Source organism: Cucurbita pepo, chromosome LG07, assembly GCF_002806865.2.
Source record: "Cucurbita pepo subsp. pepo cultivar mu-cu-16 chromosome LG07, ASM280686v2, whole genome shotgun sequence".
Lineage (NCBI taxonomy): Eukaryota > Viridiplantae > Streptophyta > Magnoliopsida > Cucurbitales > Cucurbitaceae > Cucurbita > Cucurbita pepo.
Window position 1 is genome coordinate 1588104 of NC_036644.1, and position 27132 is coordinate 1615235.

The 27132-nt window shown below is 36.3% G+C and overlaps 5 protein-coding genes across 12 annotated transcripts; 4 read left to right on the plus strand and 1 right to left on the minus strand.

Annotated features, from left to right (window-relative positions):
• Nucleotides 1–236: 236 nt before the first annotated feature.
• LOC111799031 (pentatricopeptide repeat-containing protein At5g24830-like) lies at nt 237–5136 on the minus strand. 4 transcript variants are annotated; one of them, XR_002815755.1, is made up of 5 exons: nt 4941–5136; nt 4715–4848; nt 4297–4491; nt 1615–3186; nt 237–1533 (listed from the first exon to the last, which is right to left on the minus strand). XR_002815755.1 is itself a non-coding variant. In XM_023682413.1 (4 exons), exons 1-4 carry the CDS (start codon nt 4953–4955, stop codon nt 1767–1769), a joined length of 1764 nt encoding a protein of 587 aa, XP_023538181.1. In that variant the 5' UTR covers nt 4956–5136; the 3' UTR covers nt 237–1766. The 4 variants fall into 4 exon arrangements, 2 of the variants coding, with proteins under 2 accessions (XP_023538181.1, XP_023538182.1); XR_002815756.1 differs by having other exon boundaries at nt 237–953; nt 1060–3186; XM_023682413.1 differs by having other exon boundaries at nt 237–3186.
• A 1516-nt stretch (nt 5137–6652) lies between these two features.
• On the plus strand, nt 6653–14241 carry LOC111799202. 5 transcript variants are annotated; one of them, XM_023682646.1, is made up of 12 exons: nt 6654–6845; nt 7571–8018; nt 8387–8485; nt 9100–9200; nt 9299–9370; nt 9477–9567; nt 10945–11025; nt 11613–11672; nt 11756–11878; nt 11970–12008; nt 13080–13252; nt 13706–14241. In XM_023682646.1, exons 2-11 carry the CDS (start codon nt 7686–7688, stop codon nt 13209–13211), a joined length of 1131 nt encoding a protein of 376 aa, XP_023538414.1. In that variant the 5' UTR covers nt 6654–6845; nt 7571–7685; the 3' UTR covers nt 13212–13252; nt 13706–14241. The 5 variants fall into 5 exon arrangements, with proteins under 5 accessions (XP_023538413.1, XP_023538414.1, XP_023538416.1 ...); XM_023682648.1 differs by having other exon boundaries at nt 13784–14241; XM_023682649.1 differs by having other exon boundaries at nt 14067–14241.
• Nucleotides 14242–15168: 927 nt separating this feature from the next.
• LOC111798102 (selenoprotein H-like) lies at nt 15169–18342 on the plus strand. The gene is made up of 4 exons (XM_023681069.1): nt 15169–15803; nt 16893–16989; nt 17702–17761; nt 17923–18342. The coding sequence occupies exons 1-4, from the start codon at nt 15514–15516 to the stop codon at nt 18004–18006; spliced, it is 531 nt and encodes a 176-aa protein (XP_023536837.1). The 5' UTR covers nt 15169–15513; the 3' UTR covers nt 18007–18342.
• An 81-nt stretch (nt 18343–18423) lies between these two features.
• LOC111798101 (fasciclin-like arabinogalactan protein 3) lies at nt 18424–20494 on the plus strand. Its single transcript, XM_023681068.1, has one exon. The coding sequence runs from the start codon at nt 19487–19489 to the stop codon at nt 20345–20347; it is 861 nt and encodes a 286-aa protein (XP_023536836.1). The 5' UTR covers nt 18424–19486; the 3' UTR covers nt 20348–20494.
• Nucleotides 20495–26159: 5665 nt separating this feature from the next.
• Nucleotides 26160–26492, plus strand: LOC111798104 (flowering-promoting factor 1-like protein 2). The gene has a single exon (XM_023681071.1). It carries the CDS (start codon nt 26160–26162, stop codon nt 26490–26492), a length of 333 nt encoding a protein of 110 aa, XP_023536839.1.
• The last annotated feature ends 640 nt before the right edge of the window (nt 26493–27132 follow it).

Here is a 27132-nt window from a genome sequence, read left to right on the forward strand (position 1 = left end):
TAAGAGAAGTAATTTCTCTCAACGTCATATAGACAATATTAGTAGAGGATGCTCCTCACGATGTGCCAATATAGCTCGTTGAGAGAATGAGCATCTCCCAACCTTTTGATCGCTCGTAAATACGATGTTAAGAAATAGCTAACTTCTCCTAACGCCGCACTAGCTTGAACGGCATTAAGAAAAGTTTGTTTTAAGCCCCTCTCGCTTCTATCACAATAGTTATGAACAACTTCATATTGTCCCTTTCAAATGATTTATTAAAAATCATTTTCACGGTTAGATTTTACACTTTTAAACGTAATTTTGATCGAAATTACTTCCAATCAAACCTATCAAACATGTTGAAACAGAACAGTAAGAGGGAAAAGGGAGATCTCACAGCCTCACAGTTCATACAAAGAATGACATTTGAAAAGACACGTTTTACCCTGAGGAATCCTTGGCAGTATACCCATTGCTACTGAAAACAGTCCTCCAAACTTTAGGGAGAACAACACGAGTCATTGGCCCGATAGCCCCGGCGCAATATCCCCCCCATTGCCCCGACTTAGCACGACATTTCATCGCCATCTCCTGTACATGTCCTCTGAAGACGAAACTTACTCCCTACACACGCCCTCTGATCCATCCAAGTACCAAACGAACTCGAACATATGCATTGAATGTCTTCTTTTCTAGATTCCTTCAGTTTGGGGTGAGCTGAACGTCGGAATGCGATTAGAAGGTAGGCTGGACAGAGGAAAAGAACAAGTCGACTCCATTATCGAGGGTTGAACGAACTCTCTTTCACCAACACCACCACAACTTCATTAACTTGAGTCTCAAGTTCATCTCTAAAGTAATTGGCATCAACACTGTTACTCAAACCACGACTTTCTCATTAGCATCGCCAGTGTTCCAGGCTTTGACAGCATAGACCTAGGGCACTGTAAAGTGTACTGCTAGATGGTCCCCTTAAGAGCAATGGCAGTGTAAGCGATAATGTACCGTATAATGAATACTTCGTCTCATTCAAGCCTCGAGATCAATGAAAGAAAACATAGTTTGTTTGCTACTCACCTTCATCGTTCACCACTAACTCGACTGATCAGCAGTTTGATAAGGTGAGGATCTAACCATGTAATAAGGAGTAACTCCACCACTTCGCATTATACAAATGAAAGTTACTGCATTCAATTACGGGTCATGTTATAATGTGCCTCAAGCTCCTCAATCACAATCCCGGCAGCATACTCGTTATAGAGCCCGACCTTCACAATTAGGCCAGGCATACACTTGTGCCACAGTTTCAAGTCTTATCCCATCAATGATGTTTCCTACAATAGGAGCCAAACAGCTTATAATTCATCTCCGAAACACTTTCCGAATCTGCTCCTCGCTTAGATGCTTACTGCTCAGGGTGTTGGATTTCTTGCACCATCTGTGCTTAACACAGCAGTGAAGACGGTGAAAACAGTGATATTACTGCTCAGGGTGAGAGCCCTGGCTTCAATGATATTAACGCTTTGATATCCTGCTGTGCTTTCCATGAATCTTGGAATCATGACAATGTTGTGCACATTGAGAAGACAACAGACTCCAAAATAGTGTACAAAGCATAGCATAGACGCTTACCTCGAGGAGGAGCACATCTGAAATGTCCACAAACAGAAGGCCGAATCGTTACTTGGTCGGTAAATGAGAACTAACGTCGATCTCCTATTATTCTGAGCCAAAATGACAATAGTAGTGCTGTAATCTTGAATAATCTTGTGTTAAACAGCTCCTCAAGCCATCATTGTCATCCACCTTTGATAAAACTTAAATGCCATGTCAGGCTCTCCTATTCTACGGTACTTTTCAAAAATAACTTTAAATGGAACAATATCCATTGGCAAACCAGATTCATGCAACTTCATAAATAGATCTTCTGCCTCCTTCATTTCACCACACATACAGTGACCTCTTATTAGTTCGGTGTACGTTATCTTATCTGGTTCGTATCCCTTTCGCAGCATTTCATCATATAATTGAAGTGCAAAATGAATTTGTCCACACTTATAAGCACCACTTATCAATAAATTATAAGTAACAACGTCTGGAAAAAGACCCAACAAAACCATATCCTTTTTCAGAGAATAAGCATTAAATATGTTACCTCCTTTAATTTGTGCGTGAATCAACGCATTGAACGTAAATACGTTTGGTAGCACACCAGTGGTCAACATCTGATCCCTGATGGAGATCGCGTTGCTTAAATCTCCATACCTTCCATAACAATCAATTATCAGGTTCCAGATATGAGGCTCAGGAACCATTGATCTTTCTAACATGGAATGAAGAAACTCATTAGCTTTGATAACATCTCCACTAATGCATAGACCTTGAATAATCATTTTGTACGAAATTTGATCTGGAGAAACACCCATTCTTGACATGACATCATGGATATAGTACGCCTCGCCAAATTGGCCCTCTTTACAAAGATCACTGATTAGAGTGTTGAATGTAAAAATATCAGGAAGAAAACCCCTCTTAAGCATATCAACAATATAGCCGAGTGCAATTTTCTTGTCTCGATTCAAACAAAGCCCGTGAATAAGAACATTATATGCAACAGCATCGACCTTTGTCTTCTTTTCAACCATCTCATCCCATAAAGCAATAGCCTGCATCATATCTCCACTTTTAAAACAACCATCCATCAGAATAGTTGACGTGATTGCATCGTCCGTTGTCTTAATATCATCATCTAGGATATCTTCAAGAAGCTTCCAAGCATCGTCCAAGAGACCTCTCTTGCACAATGCATGTAAAAGTATGTTATAAGTGATTCTACTTGGCCTAATACCACCATTAGCCATCGTATAAAATAGGTCGAGAGCTTTATCCATATTCCTACAAAGGCAGAAACCCTTAATAATAATGTTGTATGTGGCACAATTGGGAGAAGGACCCATTTCTAACATTTCCCTAAAAAGAGACTCTGCGATCTCCATATCACAGTTTATGCACAGTCCATTCAGAAGATAATTGTGTGTAAGTAAGTCAACAACAAAACCTTCTCTTATCAACTTTCTGCGAAGCAAAAGAGCTGCTCCTAACTTTCCTTTCAAACACAAATCCCTAACCATGAATGTGTAGTCAGGCTGAACGGCATCCACAATGCATTTCTGAAGACCCGACTTCGCTAAAGATATGCTTTCCCTGCATAATTTGAGGCATTCAACAGATTTTTACAAGATGGTACTTTGTAATCATTGAAGGCATAGAAAATCATTACAATTTGTCTGATATCACAAGACAATTGGAAAACTAATATATTCCATCAGTAGTCAACTTTTTTATTTTCTTATCCTCATTACAACAAGAAATAATAGTACATCAATAATTATATGTCATTGAACTAAAATATCGATTAAGAATACTCAACTCTAAAGAAAGAAGCACTTAGCAGCAAAAAACTAATCCAGCTTAATTTGACTGAATATAAAGATGGATGTGAAATGACTCATTCCCCAGAAACTTAAATCAACTGACAATTGTTGTGTACTAATGAAGAAACACGGAGATTAAACGCGGAGGAACCCCGGTTCTTAGAATTCTCAGAATCGAAGCTTTCCCTTGGTTCCCACAAATTCCCTAAAACGTTAAGGAGGTGAGGCCCCCCTGACATACTCTTATCTTTCCTGTGCGTTCTCTTCAGCTAAACCTTCAATTCACGGTCACTGATTATAGCTTGAGTGCAATGTTGACTTGCAACAACTCGCATACTAAGGATAGTTCTATGCTCACTTAAGCACCTTCATTCGCCAAGAAGACAGTGATTTGAGCCCAGAAAATGTGCAATAGAGTATCTACTACTCATTTAATATAGAATTTCCCCAACCAGCTACTTCAGGATGCATAGGCTCGTAGAAAAAGTTGTGGTCGGTGCAAATAATTTGTGGTTGTCACGATATTTAAAGGACATAATCACTCCATACATTAAATAAGGTTTACCAATATTGTAACAGCTCAAGTCCACAACTAGCAAATATTGTCCTATTTGGGCTTTCTCTTTCGAGCTTTCCCTTAAGGATTTTAAAACTCGTCTGCTAGGGGGAGATTTCCACACCCTTATAAAGAATGGTTGTTCCCCTCTCCAACCAATGTGGGATCTCACATATATGGTATTGTTCCTCAAATAGGTAGGATGGCTTTCATCTATCCATGCTCGCATTGAAGAATAGATGTTCGTGTACTGAGATTCTGAACTACCATACCCAATGAAAAAAAAATCTGATTAAATCATTAAAAAAGAAAAGCAAAAACCACCTCATAGCTTTCAAACGATCCAAACTACCCTTGAGCAGAGCGTCCAACACGTTGAAAACAGCCTGCGGATTTCCTTCGCCCTCAAAATTGTGCTTTTCTGAAAAGCAATCCGAGGATCTCAACTCGCAATTGTCATCGACGGTTGCCATCAAACTTTTAATGGCAGAGGGGAATGAATTCTCATCCTCGTTAGACCTATGAATGTAATGCCCAGAATAAGAAAGCGTAAAGAAGTTCACTGATTCAAAAACAGATCAAGCATTAAAGAAACAAAGATGGTGTATTTGCACGAAGAAGATGCTCTCCATTTCTTAACATTAACAAACAAAAGGTCGAATAATTACTGTAAAGTCAATGAAGTTTCGCACTCCTTTCAGCCAAGGCAAACCAAAGACTCGAAGTGTGTAATCATTTTTACCTAGCCGCCTCCTCAATGTTAGGTCGGCCATACAAGATGGCGAACATCCGAGAAAAATCGCGTTTGAGGGAGTTAAGGGCTCCGTTCAAAAATCCAAGCACAATAATGTGGGACGGTGGCGACTCAATTGCTAACTGAGAACAACCAAAAATAACAAGTAAACACCATATAGGAAAATCTATGAACAGAGTAATGTGTGATAAAGGAAAGGTAGAGAATAACTCACCGATGTAAACGCCATCCAGATTGCCAAATCTTCTGCTCTTGATTTCACTTTGTAGTCCGAAACAACGAAGAAAATACGTGATACAGAAAGCCGAAGTTTCGACGATGCCAGTTGAGTCCAACGGCTGAGGCGAGGTTTCTGTAGCCGGCTGTGCTCCGCCGTCGCCCTCGTCGTCGTTCTAAGCAGACTGCAGTCCCATCCTTCCTTCCTTCGATTTGCTTTCAATTTTACATTTTCGGAAATTTCCCATTTTGCTATTGGGCCTGGCCCAATATCGATCGAGTTCGTTTAGCCTGGTTCAAAAATATTGGATCAGCCCAAGCCCAATACTATTTATAACGGCTCAATCCCAAGCCCATTGCTAATAGACACGGTTTACTTTACCAGTGCCTTCAGTCTCACAATTTTAAAACACGTATACTAGGAAGAGGTTTCCACACCCTTACCAAGAATGCTTCGTTCCCCTTTCCAACCAATATACGATCTCACAGTCTATGCATTCTAACTAGACGTGGCACAATAACTGAGTTAATATTAAAAGTGAATCATGTACCGTCTATGAATCTGACTCTTCGTGACACAATATTATTGTTTAATGTTAATCGTGTACCATTAATGAGTTATTATTTAAGGTGAATCATGTACCATTTACAAATCCAACCCGACATGACACAATATTCGACAACAAAAATTTCCCAGCTAGATATCGCAAAATAAAAAAAAAAAAAACATAGGCACGACATCGATCTACGTGTTTATACTAACATTATAATTTAATTTGTACTAAAATATATTAAACACGTGGAAAAAACACAAAGTCACGGGTAACCAATAAGCAATATCCATGTTTAAAGAAACAATAAATAGTTTTGTTAAGTGAAAAAAGTTAAATAAATGTAATAGCACATCCAAAATCCCGGTACAATAATAATAATGAAAGGGGTCTACATGGTTCGGGTTGAGTTGGGTTTGAGGATTTTTTTGATCGGGTTGGTTGGATTGGTAACCAACCCAAACCGAAACTTTTCACAACCCAACTTAATTTTTTTTTCTTATGTTTTATTTATCCACAATTTATAATTATTCCATACAATTTTAAATAAAATATATCAAAAGTTCATAAACAAACACAGATCCATCTACAATTATTCCAATAAATTTTGGGTTATCAAATTTTTAAAATTTTATTTATCCCTAATTTAAAATAAAATATATTAAGAGTTAAATCAACACTAATTAATCCATAATTATTTGCAAATTTTTTTTTTAAAAAAAACCAATAATGAAATTAAATAAATAATTAAAATTATAATTAATAAACTTGGGTATTATATAACCAATCATGAAATTAAATAAATAATTAAAATTATAATTAATAAACTTTTGTATTATATAATAAACCATAAATCGACTCTGAGTGTCTTTTAGATTGACTTAAGTATCACGTAAACCCATTAATATAAAAAAAAAAAGTTTGTAATATATTTTTATTTGGCTCGAGTCAACTGTTTTGTCTATGAACCGATTTAGTTTGAGTTTAGAAAAATAAACTCAATCCTATCCAAAATGCTAATCCAACTCAACCCAACCTAATTCTTATAGTTCGGGTTGGATTGATGTGGGTTGTCGCCCATAAATAATAATAGTAATAATAATTTAAAAAAAAAAATGGTGGGACAAAAAATGATTTGGGAAATTTGTACGGGAAGTTAGGCGATCGAGGCGCGCTATTCGTTTGGGTTGGAATCTGTAAACCCACTCAGTTTCTCCTTCTGCATCAACATCAACCAGGAATACTAGAACAAGGCTCTCCGCTTATCACTCAGATCTCTGCACCTCCCGCCAACATTGATCTCTCTCGCTCTCGCAACCTTCCCGGCCAGCGTCGTCTCCGCTTGATCAGAGGTACTTTCCTTCTCAATTCGCTTCGTCATTTTGTTTCTGCATTTCGTTTTTTTTTTTTCTTATTGCTGTTCATTGTTTCGTCATTGGTATCGGTTCATTCTCCATTCGCCTCGTGATTGTCGCGTTTGGTTTATTTGATCGATGCTTCATTGTTTAATCGCTGGTACTTACTTCTTCAGCTGTATTGTGATTTATGCAATTCGTCTGGTTGATTACTGTTCAGAATTTGTTTGATTATTGCAATGTCCTTCTTCATCTGCCTCGTGGTTTATGCATTTCGTTTATTTCATTGTCGTTCATAGTTTTATCATTGCTCGCCTTGTGATTTACATTTCGTATATGGTCACAGGTTTATCGCTGCTAATTCCTTGTTCATCTGCCTCGTGATTTATGCATTTCGTTTATTTGATCACTGTTCATAGTTTGATCAATGCTGATTTTATTTTTTATTCAGCTCTTGATTCTGATCACTTTCTTTTTAAATCTGATCATTAATCCTCACGCTATGTAGGAATGTGGAATCTATTTTGGCAGACAGAATACCCAACCTTGTATTCTTTGAGCTAGATTTCTGTTATATTGTCATTCTTACGAACGGTTATGAATCAATTTGTTTAGGTCATCATTATTGATTGCCTTTGAGAGTTTTGATACTTCACGTGTTCTCAGGTTTTCGGTGGTAAATGACGAGTGCTAATTTGCTGTCGTTTGTTTTCACTTTTAAGGGGAGACATCAGGGTAATTGGTGATGAAGTTTTTACTGGACAAATGAGCATACGGCCACTATGCCGTTATGATAAGTTTGATCGTGCATGGCAGCTTGCACTATAGACACTCACAATGCTAGGATCACGTCAAAGGCCATACTTAAAGCCATATGTATACATTATTATTTTGGTTTCGGTGGTCAGCATATTTCTATTTGGCACCTACGTTTTTCCACCAAGAAGCTCTTTCATTTGTTATATCTTTAGTGGGTGTATCAATGGTGAATTTAATCAGCGCCGGCCCACTGCTTCCCGGGAATTAACAGATGCAGAGATTGCATCTCGGGTTGTAATTAGGGAAATTTTGAAGAGACCTCTAGCTCAATCCAAGAATCCGAAAATTGCCTTTATGTTTTTGACTCCAGGTCCACTACCCTTTGAGAAGCTCTGGCATAAATTTTTTGATGTAAGGCTTCACGTTCAACCTTGGAGCTCTATTTTTATTTTTATTTTATTTTTACTATTCAATTTGTATCAGAGTTTATCTGTGTTTTACAATGATATTTTTAGGATAACCATCATCCCCCGCCCCCCAAATTAAATCTCCGTCGGGTAAAATTTTGATTTGTGGAGGATTTGAGACAAAACCTTGGCTCTAATTTGAAATCTCACATTCAGGGAATTTTCAGCTATATATATACGCAAACATGCATGTTGAACTCATCTTTATTGAAGGATTTTGGAAGAAGATGAATACTTATGTAAAACCTTCCTGCACCTTCAGTCAGCTTGACTTTATTGACTTAGGTGCTTAATTCAGTCCTTGGCTTTCAGGGTCATGACGGCAGATTTTCTATATATGTGCATGCGTCTAGAGAAAAAGTATCACATTCAAGCCCCCATTTTGTAGGTCGTGACATTCGCAGTGAAAAGGTGGGTCATGCAGAATCTTTGTTGTTGTCTGCTTGTCTATGTAGTTATTAGTAGTAAAGTAGCCTTATCGGATGCTTGACATGAAATGAATAGAAAGAGGCATAATTCTCTCAAGCCACGGCATTTGATATCTTAAATTGCACATTTTTAACCTGTCTAATCCAACGACGATTTTGGGTTTTCTTGACGTGTCTTAGAATTGTCAATTTGTCTTCAAAAGATGGATGCAAAAGGCTAACAAATGACCAATTGTCGACAATATCGTTCATCCCTTTTGGCTCTGTGTTGTCTTTTGTTCATCAGTGTTGCGTATACACAGAGTTTATTATTTGATTCACAGTGAATTTTTCGGCGAACTTCTTTTCTGGTCTTCTAAGATCCGATGTAGTACTTGAATGTGATAGTTCTTCTGGAAAAGGGTTTCTTGAGAGTGGCAATGGATGTCTGAATATTGTATCGACTTCATGGGAGTCTCTTCTGTCATTATTTGTAATGTCATGTATCAACCCTTGTATTCATGGATGATGGTAATGATGAATTTGTTTTGCTTCAAATATTTATAGCTTATGATGTGAAATAGTTGGTGATTTAAACTATTTGCTAACAATATTCAGGTAGCCTGGGGAGAAATGTCTATGGTTGATGCAGAGAAGAGACTTTTGGCAAATGCACTTATAGACCCTGATAATCAGCACTTTGCTTTGTTATCTGAAAGGTTGTTTTTTTTTTTCTTTTTCCTTTTGTCTTTTTGTAGTAGAATATTTTGCGATGCAATAAGTTCTTATCTGATCACTATCTGTACTTCTGTTTCAGTTGTGTACCTCTTCACGAATTCGAGTATGTTTATAACTATTTGATATTTACAAATGTCAGCTATATTGATTGGTAAGGCAACCTTTTATTTTTTCGTTACTTGTTTACTTGAACTCCTTGACCAATCTAAATGACTGTGATCTTCTGCCAATCTGATATTAGACACGTCATATTACAGTTTTGATGATCCTGGTCCCCATGGAAGTGGTAGGTATTCAGAGCGCATGTTACCTGAAATTGAAAAGAAAGACTTTCGTAAAGGTTCTCAGGTATTCATATATTAATTACTACTACTACATCCCAATTCAACTGCTCTTATAGTTTCTAAGATCTTCATGGGTATATATATGTGTGACACGGAGAGGTACATGAATGAACCGAGACAACATCTCAATAAGAGCGATTTTGAGGATAGGATGACTACGAAAGATTTAAAGGAAATGAAAGTTACTACCTATATCAACAAGGTGCACCTTCATTTTTGGTGGCTTAATCATAGGAACTCTATGGTTAAACATGCTTTATTTGCAGCAATTTTATGTTGGGTGACTTCCTAGGAATTTTCCTAGGATGTATGTGAGTGAGGACAAATGTCGTGTTGGTTTGTGGGAATATCTTCACTCTTAAGAAACAAGGAGTAGGTAACGTGACCATGTTGTAGGGGATGCAAGGGAATATGGGGTCGTCAAGTATCGAATCCGGATTTCGAATCCTGGGCATGAGTTGTTACAAATGGTATCAGAGCAGTACCTCTCCCAGTAAGATGTGGTTAGGGGACGAACCAGCGGAAGATGGTGGACATGTGACACTTGAGTAAAGGAGGGGTACATGAATGAACCAAGACCACATCTGAATGAGAGCGATCCTAAGTAAGGCTTAAAAGAAATGAAAGTTACTACCTATATCAACAAAGTTCACCTTCCTTTTCGGTGGCTCAATCATAAGAATTTCATGGTTAAGCATGTTTTACTTGGAGCAATTCTATGTTGGTTGACCTCTAAGAAATTTTCCTGGGACACATGTGAGTGAGGACAAAGCATCCTGGAAGGGCTCGTGTCTGGGGATATTTTCACTCTTAAAAAGCAAGAAGTAGGTAACATGATCATATTGTTGGAGATGTAGAGGAATGTTGGAGCTATCAAGTGTCGAATTTAGATTACAAATCCTGGACATGGGTCGTTACAATATGATAAAAAATTGGATATGAACATTGAGTAAATATCATTTTATTGCTCGGTGTGGGGGTGTTGGGAGAGACATTTATTGTATAAAATATGTTCATTTTTGGGAAATTATTCTCACGAAATATGACTCCATTTTCTCCAGGTGGGTAGTAACTTGTAAAGGGAGTATCCTTTTTCCCTCCATTACTTTCTTCTTGTTCTCATCTCTTCGAACTGGGATGGATGTTAATGAACCTAAAAATTTGCATCCTTTGTTGAGGATATAAACCTGGCAGATAAAATAAATGCAGTCAGATCCGCATCCCTCCAATCCTTATCCATCTTCAGTTTTTGTATTAAATTCTGTAGTAGATGGAGAGCACTTTCATCACAGCTGTCAATTATGATGACATCTTTAATTTTTTCTCGATAGCATATGGTTTGAATACTCACTCTAAGTATTTATAACGTTGTAAATTTCAGTGGTTTTCCATGAAGCGACACCATGCTATTATTGTGATGGCTGACAGTCTTTACTATACAAAATTCAAGCTTTACTGTAAGGTAATCTATTTGTTGTAATGACCTCATCTGTTGTGATGATTGTAGACCGATTATCAGATTGCTTGTGCTATGCTTGCTTGACTTTCTTGCTTTCTTGTAGGCTAGATCTGGAATGTTAGTTCTATATTAAACCACTATATAAAATCAAATACATGATACTTTTGGTTTAATCATGTGGTTTAGCTCTTCAGCTAATGGAATATCAAAATTGGACTGATCAAGTTAACACTTGTTCAATGACCTGTCTTGTATGCCAAAGCTTTTGTTCATTCCATCTTTGCTTCATGCAGGCAGGTTGGCTGAATATGGTGTACTTTTGCTTAGAAATGGATACTTGAGTGTTGAAGGATATGCTTGATTGTCATATATTAACTTATAAGACAAATACTATAGTGTCATTTTGAAAGGGTATTATTACCTTCGTTATCTTATTCGGCCTACTCTGTTTAATGAGTTTGTCTTCGTTTACTCACATTGATTTGATTTTCGTAAATCTAATACATAATTATTTTTCTTTTTCTTTTTCAAGTCATCACCCATCACAAATCTGTCCATTAACTTGCTTTCTTCTTGCTCGACATTTTTAGCGAACTAAGGATGGCCCGAACTGCTATGCCGACGAACACTATTTTCCAACCTTTTTCAATGTCAGTACATTATCCATCTGTAAATAAACAACTGTGACTCTGTTATATGTGTTTTATCGGTCTAAGCTGTTCTTTTACATCAGATGATCGACCCTGGTGGAATTGCAAATTGGTCCGTAACACATGTAGATTGGACTGAGGGAAAGTGGCATCCAAAATCATATAGGAATCAAGATGTCACCTATGAGCTTCTGAAGAATATTGCTGTACGTGACAGATAAAATTACTTCTTCTGCAATGTTTATGTTTCTAGTATATGAAATCTTTGACTCTGATAAATTTTTATTTTGCTCACAGTCGTTAGATAAGGCCGCTCAAATTACGAGTACTGCACCGGTATGTAACTATTTTAGTTTGGGTTCTGAAGTTAATTTTTCCAGTCATTGGCTTGCTATGTCTCTCCTTTTCCCAGATGGGATCCGGTGCAGCATTATCGTACCGCTTTTTATTTTCCATTTTGGTTTTAAAATTAAAGTCTTTTTGGAAAGGAGCTAAGAAGGATTAGAAACATGCTCCTTTCTTAAACTAGAAAAATCTAAAACAAATATTATGATCATGAAGTTTCCTTTCATTTTCTCCTAGGACTTTAGAATTAGAAAGTTTATACATATAAAAAGTAAGTGATAAAATGTAACGGCCTAGGTCCACCACTAGTAGATATTATCCTCTTTGGGCTTTCCCTTTCGGGTTTTCCCTCAAGGTTTTTTAAAACGCGTTTGCTGGGGAGTGGTTTTCACACTATTATAAAGGGTGTTTCGTTCTCCTCCCCAATTGATGAGGGATCTCACAATCCACCCCCTTTCAGGGCCCAGGGTCCTCGCTGGCACTCGTTCCTTTCTCCAATCGATGTGGGACCCCCATCAAATCCACCCCCTTCGGGGCCCAACGTCCCTTCTGGCACACCACCTTGTGTCTACCCCCTTCGGGGAACAACCTCCTCCCTGGCACATCGTCCTGTGTCTAACTTTGATATCATTTGTAACAGCTCAGGCCCACTGCTAGCAGATATTGTCCTCTTTGGATTTTCCCTCAAGGTTTTTTAAAACGCGCTGCTAGGGAGAGGTTTCCACACGCTTATAAAGGGTGTTTCGTCCTCCTCGTGGGATCTCACAAAATTTTGCCACTCATGATGCCTTACCCCTAAATGGTTTGGATACCCCTAAATGGTTTGGATATAACAATGTGTAAATATATGAGTAAAATGTTAATTTTGTTTTAATGGTAAGGAAAATGATTTTAGATGAGTTTAATATGACTGTTGGAGTGTGGAAATAAAAAGTACCTGCACGGTTGGAGAGAGTATTGTAAAAAGCAAGAGAGAAAAGAGATTTTAATTTTTTTTAGTACAATAGCAATTTAGTTAATTACAAGTGATTCAGAAATGATTTTTTTGCTTTGATCCTGCAGAAGAGGGTGATGTTCAAAACCTGCTTGTGGAATGGAGTGAAAAGACCATGCCATCTATTTGCTAGAAAATTTTATCCAGAAACTCTGGGAAAATTGTCCCACCTTTTCTCTAACTACACGGTGGTTGTTTAGGCCATCTCGTTGCCCTCCTCGATCGAGACGTCATTTAAGAGGTTAGAACAATGTGGTTGATAGTTTTATACCGTTGGTTTGATTATACGATAGGATAACTAAAAATTGTATTTTGACCACGCATCCAATCCAATGGTTTTAAAAGGAACAACCACATCACACAATGAATCATGCCCCTATTTCTCACCGATGAGCCTTCTTTCCAGAGCTATAGCTGATTCCTTTTATGTAGAGTCGTAGAAAGTGAACCTGAAGCTGCCATGGTTGGCTGCCTTTCTTTGGCTTGTGGCTTGTCTTCTCAGCCTTAGTTTTATAAAAAGGTTCAATTAAATAAAGACATTGAGCTCATAGATGACACACACCTGATAAGCAAGAACTGAACGTCTCGTTAGATAAAGTAGATGTCTTTTTGCTTCTTATTTCCTTATTTTTGTGTTGTCATGTTGATGGTGTTACTGTTATTACCTTTTCTTTTGTTTTCTGTTTTCATTTAGATGTCATTTTAAAAGATAGCTTCAGCTTCATTGATTACCGAACCGAACGAGATAATCGAACTTGTTTGAGCTTTGCAGATATTTGTAACTTTGAAAAACAGAGACTTGCTTAGTCAAGTCTTCTTTATATGTGAATTCGTAGAGTAAGCAGAGACCCAACTATACGATCGGAGTTTAAACATGTAAACCATGGGTCCCCTGAATATCCATCATCAGCCAACCCCCTTTCCCGACTTTTGTTCTACCAAGCAGTTAATTTTTAATCCAAAGTGACATATTTATGATCATATGTTTGTTTTGGTACGAGTACTTGAACTCGAGTTAATTGTTTTATTTGTTTTCGTTTTTTTGTATGATTGAGGTTCACAACATTGTCCTGAAGAGAAAGTCAACACTTTAGGTGGTAAACACAAGTCATTTCGGATTGAATATAGTCGACCAATCAAATTTTAAGCGTTTATATTTTTGTAAGTTATTCAATGCTATTCAATACATTCTCCCCCTTACATTATGAGAATCAAAATTCACTTGTGTCATATATTATATAGTCAAGAAACTGGTTATGATTGTGATGGTCATATGCCGGTGTATCGACATAATCTTGATGAAATTAGTTCTTCACCTAACACAATTCTATAGTAAAGGTATTCAATTATAGTCCGATAATAAGTAATGTCGTACCTAATTTACGTAATTAATTAATGTATATACTAATCATAAAGAAGCTATAGTGATAGAAACAAAAGCCATAAATAAATGAGCTTCCTTCATACCTTGCAGGTACCTTTAACGCTTTCTTTGCAGCTTTTGACGGATCCATTCATGGATTATTTCTATTACTACCAAACATGCGACTAACATAACTAAAAGCTTCCAACATTTGATGCTTAAGTCAAACCCGTCACTAGTCTTCAAGAGAGTGGATTGTGAGTTCTCATATCGATTGGGGAGGTGAACGAAATATTTTTTATAAACATCTAGAAATCTCTCTCTATTAAACGTGCTTTAAATTTTTGAAAGAAAGCGCGGAAAGAAACCTAACTCTAATACCATTTGTAACAACTAAAATCTACTATTAGTATATTTTTAGAACGCATCAAATATGGAGAGGGTCTAGCCCAACTTCAACCAGTCTTGCACTATTTAGTGACTAGCTTTGATACTATTTATAACCGCTAACAAATATTATTCGCTTTGACTCGTTACAAATTGAAAACGCGTATACTAAAGAGAGGTTTCCACATCCTTACAAAAAATGCTTTGTTCACGTCTCTAACTAAATTTATAAAATTTTCGTCAATCTGAACCTAATTCCAACTAAAATAAGCTTGATAACTATGTGTATTAAAATTGCTTTTTCCAAATAATGAGCTACTAATATCCAACTTTTTAAATTACGACGGACACATTTAAAATGATCCGGCAGAAAAAACACGTGGACGGAAATTTAGTGATTAAAAAAAAATGAATAAATTAACTCTTGGGACTTCGTGCCGCCATTTCCTTCCACAGAAGAAACCAAACTGGAACTGCGTGGACGTCGTACGACCACCCAATCAACGGCCACGATCCATTCTCATCCTCCAAATTCATTTCCACCGTCGCTTCAAAATCCCACCGCCGATACCAAAAGCGCGGGAAAACCAAACCTAATCCATCCCATATACCCTGTATCACTGCCAACCAACGGTCACATACACAACTCTCAGTGAAAGTGGAACAGATAGATTGAACTTTGGAGCCGATAAATCTCGTTTCCTCCATTACACTGAGTAGCTCTGTGTTTTTAGGGTTTCAGGTCTTCTTCCATGGCGCCGAAAAAGCGAAGCAAGATCCAGGAAGACGAGACGGCGGCGGCGAAGCCGGTCCCGGCGTCGTCGAGGGCGACGAGAAGGTCGCCCCGGCTGGCGGCGAACTCGAAGGCCGATTTGACGGTGGAGGAGCCTGTGGTGAAGTTGCCGAAGAGGAAGAAGGCGAAACGTGCGCCGAAGGAGAATGGGAAGGCGGAGGAGGTTGAAAATGAGGGAGAGGATCTTGACGCTGCCTCGGAGAAGCTTGGCGTGGAAGCTAAGAACAGAGCGGTTGTGATTGAACATTGGTAAGGTTTTTTTGTTCGATTTCTTGCTTGGAAATGAATCGAAAATTGGTTCGGTTAATTTGAAGTTCAAGTTTCTAGGGTTTGAAGTTTCCTAGAAATCTGCATTGGCACTAAAGACTATATTCTTAGTGTAATACTCCAAGCTCTTCAGACTCTCTTTTTAGGACTTCCTCTCTCAAAGTGCTCCACAATGGTACGATAATATTGTCCACATTAGGTGTAAGCTCTCATGGTTTTGCTTCCCAAAATGCCTCGAGTATTCTTTGTTTATAAATCCATGATCATTCCCTTTGGAGTCTTAGTCATTTTTTACTATCTTCGAAGAAGGGCTCGACTCCTTTTCTTTTGGAGTCCTTTGTTCGACATTTGAGGATTTACCAATCTATTGGCACGACTAAGTTTAGGGCATGACTTTGATACCATGTTAGACGAACACGATTCTCCACAATAGTATGATATTGTCCACTTTGAGTGTAAGCTCTCATGGTTTCGTTTTGGGCTTTCCAAAATGCCTCATACCAATGGAGAGAGTATTCTTTGTTTATAAACCCAGGATCATTCCCTAAATGAGCCGATGTGGGACTTCCATCATCCAATACACATAAAGCGTTTTGTTCCCCCTCCAACTGATGTGGGACTTCACAATCCACCCCCATTTGGGGCCAGCGTTATCGTTGGCACTCATTCCGCTCTCCAATCGATGGAATCTCACAATCTATCTCCTTCGAGTTCCAGTCCTCACTGGCTCTCTCCAATGGATGGAATCTCACAATCCATCTCCTTCAAGGTCCAGCGTCCTCACTGTCACTCATTCTGCTCTCCAATCAACGTGAGATCTCACAATCCACTCCTTTGGGGCTCAGCATCCTTGACACCGGGTAGTGTTGGACTCTGATACCTTTTAGGGCGAAAACATGTTTCTTTTTAACGTTGTTACTCTTTGTTCTTGCATTTGCCTCTGCTTTTTGCAATGGAACTTCTAATGAATGAAAAGGAAAAGTACATTAGTGATTCTTCTGCCTTTCACATGTCATGTGCAGTGTTTGTTTTGTGACACTTTCCCCGTTTTTTTGTTTGTTCCCTTTGTAGCAAGCAGTGCCAATCGTTCAAGAAAAGGGCGATCGAGGTGCAGAATGGTCTAGAGAAGGGTGTTCCTGGAATCACTGTTCTGCTCAACCCTGATAAGGTAACCTTTTGACTTCTTCAACTCTTACATGCTATGCTTAATAAAAATAATTAATTTGGGTTCTTTATTTTGGTACCCAAGCAGATTGTTCTTCATTTTCCTTCCATCTTGTAGAAGGTGTAGGTTTTAGTTTCCAAGCATAATGCTTTACTTTTTTAAGCTCTCATGTTCTCTGCTGGGTAGAGTCATAGTGAGGTGGAGGTTCTAGAGGGAAATCTTGAGTTTGCGACTTTAGGACTCGGGTTTTCAGCTGATTCACGAGCAAAGGTTAGAATTTGCACTCGGGAATCATTGATTAACTTTGAACTTTTAGGCTAGGGAAACATCACAGGCATCTATGTATTCGATTATTGGTCACCGACCCATATCTCTACAATGATATGTATTCCATGATTGAGACTTTAGGACTCGGGTTTTCAGCTGATTCACAAACAAAAGTTAGAATTCGCACTGGGAATCAATGATGAATTTTGAACTTTTAGGTTAGGAAACATAGCAGATAGGTAATCTATGTATTCCATGATCAAATTGCTGGCTACTACTGATCCATATCTCTACAATGATATGATATTATCTCTAAATCCCCACGACCTCTCCTTTCCTTACAAGAATGCTATCGATCCCCGAGAATATTGTGAAGGAAACTTAAAAATATATGAAAGAAATTGTTGTTGTTTTTCCCTCTTCTCATTTTGTTTTAATAATTATGCAGCCAAGAAGAGGGTGCTTTGAAATTCGGAGTGAAGATGGCGAGAAGTTTATCAGTCTTCTGGTAATCCTTTTATTTATTATTACTTTCTTGGAACAACCTTCAACTGTCTAGAATTTTCCCATTTATTCTGATAAGTTCACACATAACCTCATTGCAACAATACTCGTTAGACGAGATCAATAAAGTCCCATATAACATCATCATACATTGCGTCGTGTTAGGACATGAAGCGACCGTTTACACGAATGAAGGAACTGGACATGGAGGAGGTAATTTCAGATATCATTGAGAAGATAAAAGGATAATGAGAAAACCCTTGATGATAGATGATATATATGATGACTAATTGGCTGCTGGCTCATAAGGATTATGCACTGTTCTTTTGTGGGAGTAGCTTTGATGGTGGAAACTTGAATGCCAATGTCAGTGTGTGCTGGTATTTGATTGCAAAGGTAAAGCCATCAGGTTTGAACAACAATCACAGGGTGGGTTTATTTTGAATGGGTTGGTCCTTTGTATTAATGATTTAGACAGAGTGGCTCCATGCTGCATCTTTATATTGTTTGTGTTTTCTTTTTTTTTAATGACCGATGGGTTTTGAAAGGCAATTTTGCACTTATAACAATTGTGGTATTCTAGGTTTTATTTTCTAAATTTATTTCTAAATTAATGTTTTTTTTTTTTTTTTTTAAATACCTAGATATCTTTATAAGAGGTTTTTAGTTATAATGTTTGGTTTCTCTCATGTATTCTACCTTTTTTAAGCTTTTTAATTTGATTAATTACTATTTTAATCTTATAAAATTTTAATACTAACCTCGTTAAGATTGTATTTTTGCTGAAATTTTAATACTAAGCTCATACTAAGCTCATTAGTCTTAGACCAACAGGTCGACCTATGCTATTTTGGCTGAAGCCTTGGTTAACTAAACAATGTAGTCAATCCTTCAAAGAGTCCTAACTTATTTGACCTAAAGAAACTTAGTGTCGATCAAGGCTTTAAGTGTTGGCTAATGACCAACCATTTGACACTCAAAGGTTTTGAATTGAGTTATAGCGTTTCATAATTATTATGACTCAACAACCTGATGAGATTTTTGTAGAGTGTCTAAATACTCAAATGTACAATTTTTGTACTGTGTCAAAATACTTTGTACAAATGTATGAGTATAAACTTCGAATTTTAACTACATTTTTATTCAAATTTTAACTACGTTCTAAGACAAGCTGAAAAACGCATCTTTAGTTTCTGCTCTTTAAGTTATCTACAAATCCGATTCCTAATCCTAATAGAGCAATGAAGTATTGGTAGCTTAACAACACGCTAGTGTTAGTTACTCTAGTTTTGAAGACGTATTGACTCAATAACTTAGCACTAAATACTTTGTGATATTTTTTTGGGTTAGTATAGTCTTTATAATTGATAATTTGTCACAAGAAAAATATATAGATTCGTTAAGAGAACCGAATCCTCAACCTATAACGATCTCTTATGAACTAATCTGTGAAACGAGATATTCCCAAACAGACTAACAAATTAATTTACTAAATATAGTGAAGATGAACACATACCACTGTGTTCTTGTTGTTGCTTTGAGAGAAATTCACGCCCAACCAAGCAATTGCTTTGCCAATCTGTGATCTGCTTGATCTTTTGCTCCTATAAATTCCTCCCTTTGGTTCTGCAACAGAGACAAGCAGCAACAAAAAAGTTAATTCATTGTTCATTTGACAAAAAACGAACAAAAAAAAGGAAAAAAAAGAATAAGCAGTGAAGCAACGATCATGAATAAGTCCTCGGTTTCGATCTCTGTCACTTTTGTTCTGTTCTTCCTCTTTGCCTGCTCTGTTCCTGTTTCAGGCTTCAACATCACAAGGCTCCTCAATCGGTTCCCTGAATTTGGCGTTTTCAATGGATTTCTGACGAAAACTCGTCTCTTCGAACAGATCAACATTCGCCAAACTATCACCATTCTCGCCCTCGATAATGGCGTCGTTCCGAGCATCACTGGAAACTCTCTCGACGTAATCAAGCAGATTTTGAGTGCTCATGTTATTCTCGATTACTACGATTCTGCCAAGTTCAGGAAGCTCTCCACCAACAAGCCTACAGTACTTACTACCATGTTCCAGGCCACTGGCGACGCCGTACGCGAGCAAGGGTTTGTGAAAGTTGTGCTGAACAGGAGAGGTCAAATCGAATTCGGATCTGCTTGGAAAGGCGCGCCTTTCACCTCTATGTTTGTCAGAGCTGTTGCCTCACAGCCCTACAATATCTCTGTTATTCAAATCAGTTCTCCGATTGTGGTCCCTGGCATTGGCCGTTACAATTTGCCTCCTCCAGCGCCTGTTGCACCGGAACCAGATGTTGCTCCTGTTCCCGCTCCGACTCCATTGGCTGATACTCCTTCACCGGCGGACGAGTCTCCAGCCGATGCCCCCTCACCAGACGCCGACTCTCCAGTTCCGACGGCGGATGCACCTGATGCACCGTCGAGTGCTCCTCATCCATCGGCTGATGACGAAGAGGATGCAGATGCACCGAGTCCGGACGACGAGGAAGACCATTCGGCAGCTTCACGTGGCCGCGTCGCCGGCGCCGGAGTGATGGTGGCCGGATTGATGTCACTCTACATGGCTTTCTAAATTCAGAAAATGTGAAGGAACGAAAGAGAAAATCAGAGAGAGAGAGAGAGATCAACAGCGGAAGAATCGGTAGGATTGTTTATGCCTACAATCATCAAAACATCATATGAAAATGAAAAAAAAAGGAGAAAAAATGTCCAATAATGTATGAGTAGACCTTGAACGGCGGGCAGGGTTTTCTTGCTGCCGGACACGTGGACACGTCATACTCAAAATACAAAAAAAGAAAAAAAAATCTCTCTCATCTTTGTTACACCGTTTTGCACTCCCTTTCTACTCCCTTTCTCATTTCTCTATCTTTCATCAAATAATTTGCTAAGTTTAGGATAATTTCATTTGGTTAGAATTAGAACAATCTTAATCATCCTTATTAAATAATAATAAATATTTTTGGATTAAATTAAAAATAGAGTAACAATCAACATTGTGGACCAACAGAACAAACACTATACTAAAACAAAAACAATATTTAGTGAATTTAGTATATAATACTAAAACGAGAAAAATGACTACGGTAATGGTACACCTATGAAATGGTACATCTATTAAAAATGACTAAAATGATGTTAAAAAATAAAATGCAAATCATGAGCTATTGAATTTTTTTAATATTGCTTAGATACATGAGATTTGGGATAGTATGAGATGGAAGAAAATTAGATTAAACTCTACACTAATCCAAATCATTTCAATCGCCTAACATGACCCATTAAGCCTGAGGGACTGAGCATAGATCGATTATGCATAACCGGAAAAGGGCCCAAAAATTATTTAGACTGACCATACATCCACATCAGAGATCAGTGCAGGCTTTGAACTAAAATATTATCTTGTTTCTACAACTCTACTTCCTACTAATTTACAACCTTTTTAAAAAAAAATATATATATATATCTCATCAAGGATAAAAAAAATGAATGATCCATGATAATTATTATTATATTAAAAAATTTCAACAAATACCTTTTTCATAATAGATAATTATATACAAATAAAACATATTTATAATCATATAGAATACATAAGAAAAAAAAATATGCTCACTTGCATCATCATTTAATAAATACATCAAACAGACAACAAATTAAAATATACTTATACGTATAAGGTATATGAATCACATTTAAACTATTTAGTAGTAATATTGAATAATATCTCAATTCGAAAGACATTCTCCAAAAAAAAATCAAATAAGAATTTTAAGATTGACATAAAGGAATTAAGAGAATATGACGTTAATTAAGTAATGAGAAAAACAAAGCATATAGAATCACTCGTTAATCGCTATAGATAATTTCAAATATGTGAATATGTAAATTTGCTACTAAGATATAATACTTTATTAAATGAGAAAAGTAAAGTATTAATTAAGTTAGTAATGCAGAATCCAAATAATATGAAAAATTAAGGTATTAAATATTCTGTCCTACCTAAACTAAGTAAGATATAAATTAAAAAAAGAGGCATGGAGTACATATACCCTCCCAACTACCCTATTTTGATTTCTTCCTTTTTAGCCTTTAGGAATAACTTCCTTAAGGTTGCTTTTAATTAATGCAATTAACTTAGGGCTATGGCGAACATATCCCTAATTTCATGTATTTAAACTAATTAATCTTTTCTTTATGGAGTACCTATCCTGTCACTAAAAGGACGAATAACATTTCTCTCTCTTTTCCCTTAGGAAATGCCATGATAAATAGTTTATAAGTTTATATAATGATAATGCTAGAGAAAAACATAAATTATGGTTGTCAAGCATTTCCAATAAAAATACTCAATCGATCTAAAAAGTGAGAATCTTATGAGATTCTTGATTCTAAATAAATAAATTTATAGAATAATTCGATGATTATAAGTGGAATACTAAAACATAAAATTTTAAAACTAGATAGAGGTGAACCATTGGGCTAATGATCTTTCTATGACAATAGGATTTTAAAATAATTATTTTAGAGGGGTGAACTTCAATCTTCTCTATTATTAATTAAGCTCCGATCAAATATGTGATATACCTCTAAAAAAACAAATAGGTGATATACCTCTAAAGAAAAAATAGGTAAAAAAACAGGTAGCATGATGACTTGCTTGAGAGATTTGATCGTTTTAATTCTATGAAGAGATTTTTAGAAAAGGAAGGATTATGATCTCTAATCAAGATTAATTATATAGCAATAATAGTAAAAGTTTATTGAATCATTGAGATCGTATCATAAAAATGATGAGTAACTGTAAAGAAATTCTAGACTTAGAAANTTGCTTGAGAGATTTGGTCGTTTTAACTCTATGAGGAGATTTTTAGAAAATGAAGGATTATGCATCTCTAATCAAGATTAATTATATAGCAATAATAGTAAAAGTTTATTGAATCTAATCTTCATTGAGATCGTATCATAAAAATGATGAGTAACTGTAAAGAAATTCTAGACTTAAAAAAAAGGAAGATTACGAAAATAAAATGATACTCAACCTAAAGTAAAAATAATATGATATTCAATCTAAAGTAAATACTAATGTAGTAACATAATAAAAGAAGGTATATTTTGTGCCAATACTTCTAAGAAAAAAATAGTAATAAAAAATATTATTTTACATCTATAATTTTTTAAAATATTTTCTTTTTTCTATGACATGTATGTACCACATTTATTATCAACCCAGATAATGATTCATTTTTTTTTGGGAAGAAGACTATATATTATCCTTCCAATGCAATGTATTCCACTAACTCTCATACCAATTCAATCGATAAACATTAAAAGTTTATCATCCTTGCACTTCTTTTCTTAACATATGAATAGAACATTAAAAATTTTAGTTGATAAGATTGATGTAAATGGCATATCAGAAAGTACCTCACAAGATTCCCATGTGTCGAACCCATGAAAAAGCATACACAGAAATTCGAAGCAAGCTAGTAATTAATAACTATATTTGAATGTAATGATCTACGAATGTGGAGCTCATCAGTATAAGATGCATGATCATAACAAGTTAATTTACTGTAAAGCAAAGCCTCTCTACCCCACGAGGACACAACTGGTCCATGCACCTAAAGGGAATTTTCCTTTTTCCCACCTTTCCGTCTTTTGTAATTGGGCCATGTTTTTTTGTTGTTCTAACCTTTGTAACAATACCATCCCTCTAAACGAATACACGACTGTGACACTATTTACATCGTTATAATAGATATGTTTTCTTTTTACAAGGGTTGATTTTAGATTTTAAAATTTATTTGCTCCTAATAATTTAAGATTCGACCGTGTAAAATTATAACTCTTTCGTTGTGATGGCTTCTTCGAATAATTTTTCTACTTTTCGATAGTGGAGGCTAGACAAACCACTTCTGTTTTCTATCCCACAATGGACGATTCTTTATATGCATATAAAACTAGAAAGGTAAAAGCTACCCAAGTTGCTCTATAAAGTTTGTGGTGTATCGTTCATGATTGAATTTTGCAAATTAAATAACTTCCTCCCAGAATCCCTTGGATGATATCTACAATTATAATATAAGTTGATAAACGTAATGTTAGAGAAGCTTTGTAATTAAATAAAACTTAATGCTTGGTGGCTTTTTTGTCCTCCAAAATTCGAACACTCTTGTGAAATGGAAAAGTAATTATAGGCCTACCTCCTACAATATATGTCTACCTATGAAGTTGACGAATAAAAATACTCACTTAATGTCAACGAAAATCTAATTTTTATCCCATTTTGGACGCCCTCTATTCTTCTTATTCCTAATTTACGGAAAGAAAGTGATTCATTTCCCAACTTTGGAAAAAATATTCAAGCACTTTCTGCTTCACTTAGAAATATTCTCGTACATACTCCCCATTAAGTATTAATGACGATAAAAGATTATACTTATATATATAGATATATATATATACCATAAGTAGAGGGACCTACAACTACAACTATACGTGCACATATTTTTCAGATGGAAATTGGGAAGGGAGTAAATGAGATAAAAACGAATTGGTAAAAAGTAACGGGAATGTCTCGATCTTACCTCATGGCAGCCATAAAGAGGAACATGAAGAAACAAAAAGACTTGCCAGCTTGAAGGTTGAATGGTTAAAGGTATGCATATAACTGCTCTTTTATCTGGAATACAGCCTTTGTAGGGGACACCTTTTGATCCAATCTCGACAATATGAGGACCACCAGATCACCACTTGGCCTCTCGTAGCTATCATTGAAAAAGAAAGAAAGAAAAAGAAAAAAAACTGATTTAGAAGTCATTCTTGTTGAAGTTAAAATCAGTTTGAAGTTAAAATTGTTCAAAACATAACTTTAATTATTGAAAATCAACTTAGTATTTATTTTTACACTCTTAAACACGATTTTTATGAAACAAAATTTTGCTGGCTTAACTAACATGAACAAAAATGAATAAAGAAAATATGAAAATGGAGANCCGGCTTAACATGAACAAAAATGAATAAAGAAAATATGAAAATGGAGATACACTCGAAACGTGTCTTTAAATTTATGAATTTTTTTCTAGGGGAAATATGATGCAAGCAGATTAAGTCATGCAAAATGCTCGAATTGACGTGCCGGCGGCAGGACCATGTAGCCCACGTGATAGCAAGTGGGTGAAGGTAGGAGTTCTAAGCTTGAAGTTATGAAATAATGACTGAGAAGTTGTAAAGGAAAGGGATATTCATACAGTTGCATCTAAGGTGGTCCTATTGAATAGAAGTTACATTAATTATCAAAGTTACAAATTCCTGCTCACGGTGGTATTCAAATATTAATAACAAGCTTGCTCAGAAATCAAACAATAATCAGTCTAATATATTATACGTATCTCTCCTCTCTAACCTTTCTTTTCTTTAGTTTAACCATAGTGTGAGGGTAGGGTGGAAATTCAAACTTCAAGTATATGTTTAACAAGTTTAGATTATCTAATCAGAAATGATAGCATTTTGACTAGATTACTGAAAAAAAAAAATACCCATGAAATAAATGAGGTAAACCTATTCATAAGGCAAAAAAAAAAAAAAAAAAAAAAAAAAANAATTTGTAGAAATAACCACGTGTACAAATATTTTGGAACATATAGTTTCAGGATAGAAAGCAAAATTAGATAAAGTGACCAAATTATTTGGTCTCTCGGATTTTTAAGTTTTATTCAAGAATTTTTTTCATGATATATACTTTCACTTTTTTACTAAGGCAATACATTGACATCGATCTTAACCGAGTCCAATGCGTNTAAGTTTTATTCAAGAATTTTTTTCATGATATATACTTTCACTTTTTTACCAAGGCAATACATTGACATCGATCTTAACCGAGTCCAATGCGTATCTCCAAATATACCAACCCCCTTCACATGGATAGCTCGTGAATAGAAGTGGGTGGCACCTTCTGTTTTTGAATAAAGTACTATATTTTAGAGTAGTGTAGTGCCTATAATTTACAAAGATTCTTCTCTATATAAAGAAAAGTAAAGGTTGAAATAACATATATTATATATATATATACACAGAGAGAGAGAGATTCTTCCTAAAAATCGAACCAAACCACACGGATGGTTCTAGTACCCTAAAATAACACCCACGAGAGAATCCCTGTACCCTCATATTTAAATGCATTAGGACCCACATTGTATCTAGATTCTATGCCAAAAGCCAGACATTCTTAGGAGTATTTTAATCTTGGTTTTATTTGCGACGTCGATCAATTTGCACATATATAAACCAAGCCCACTCCACCCCTTCCTTCATTCACTCCACCAAGTACTTCTCCAACTCCTCACCAAACATCAAGATCAACCATAGTAAGATATAATATCATGTCTGGAGTTTGGGTTTTCAAGAACGGTGTAATTCGCTTGATTGAAAATCCTCAAGCAGATTCTGATGGAAGGTTAGGCAACTCCAGACGAAAGGTATTGATATACCTTCCGACGGGACAAGCAGTGTCATCCTACTCTTCGCTAGAGGAAATCCTCACGTCGTTAGGATGGGAGAGATACTATGGAGGGGATCCAGAACTCTTTCAGTTTCATAAACGTTCTTCCATTGATCTAATTTCTCTTCCTAGGGACTTCGCCAAGTTCAACTCCATTCACATGTATGACATAGTCATTAAAAATCCCAATCTCTTCCATGTTCGAGATGTGTGAGTTGACACCTAGCTTCATCATGTGTTTTTCCATCTCTCGTATCATTATATGATATAATATAATCCCCCATGCATGTACTTCATTTAATTCAAGTGTTTGTCTTGCATTTTTATCATCTATTTTTCTTTGGTTCTTCAATCTTATTAAAAAAATGGCCGTTTCCCTAGTTAGTTAGGACGTTTCTTAGTNGTATCTCCAAATATACCAACCCCCTTCACATGGATAGCTCGTGAATAGAAGTGGGTGGCACCTTCTGTTTTTGAATAAAGTACTATATTTTAGAGTAGTGTAGTGCCTATAATTTACAAAGATTCTTCTCTATATAAAGAAAAGTAAAGGTTGAAATAACATATATTATATATATATATACACAGAGAGAGAGAGATTCTTCCTAAAAATCGAACCAAACCACACGGATGGTTCTAGTACCCTAAAATAACACCCTCGAGAGAATCCCTGTACCCTCATATTTAAATGCATTAGGACCNATTATATATATATATACACAGAGAGAGAGAGATTCTTCCTAAAAATCGAACCAAACCACACGGATGGTTCTAGTACCCTAAAATAACACCCACGAGAGAATCCCTGTACCCTCATATTTAAATGCATTAGGACCCACATTGTATCTAGATTC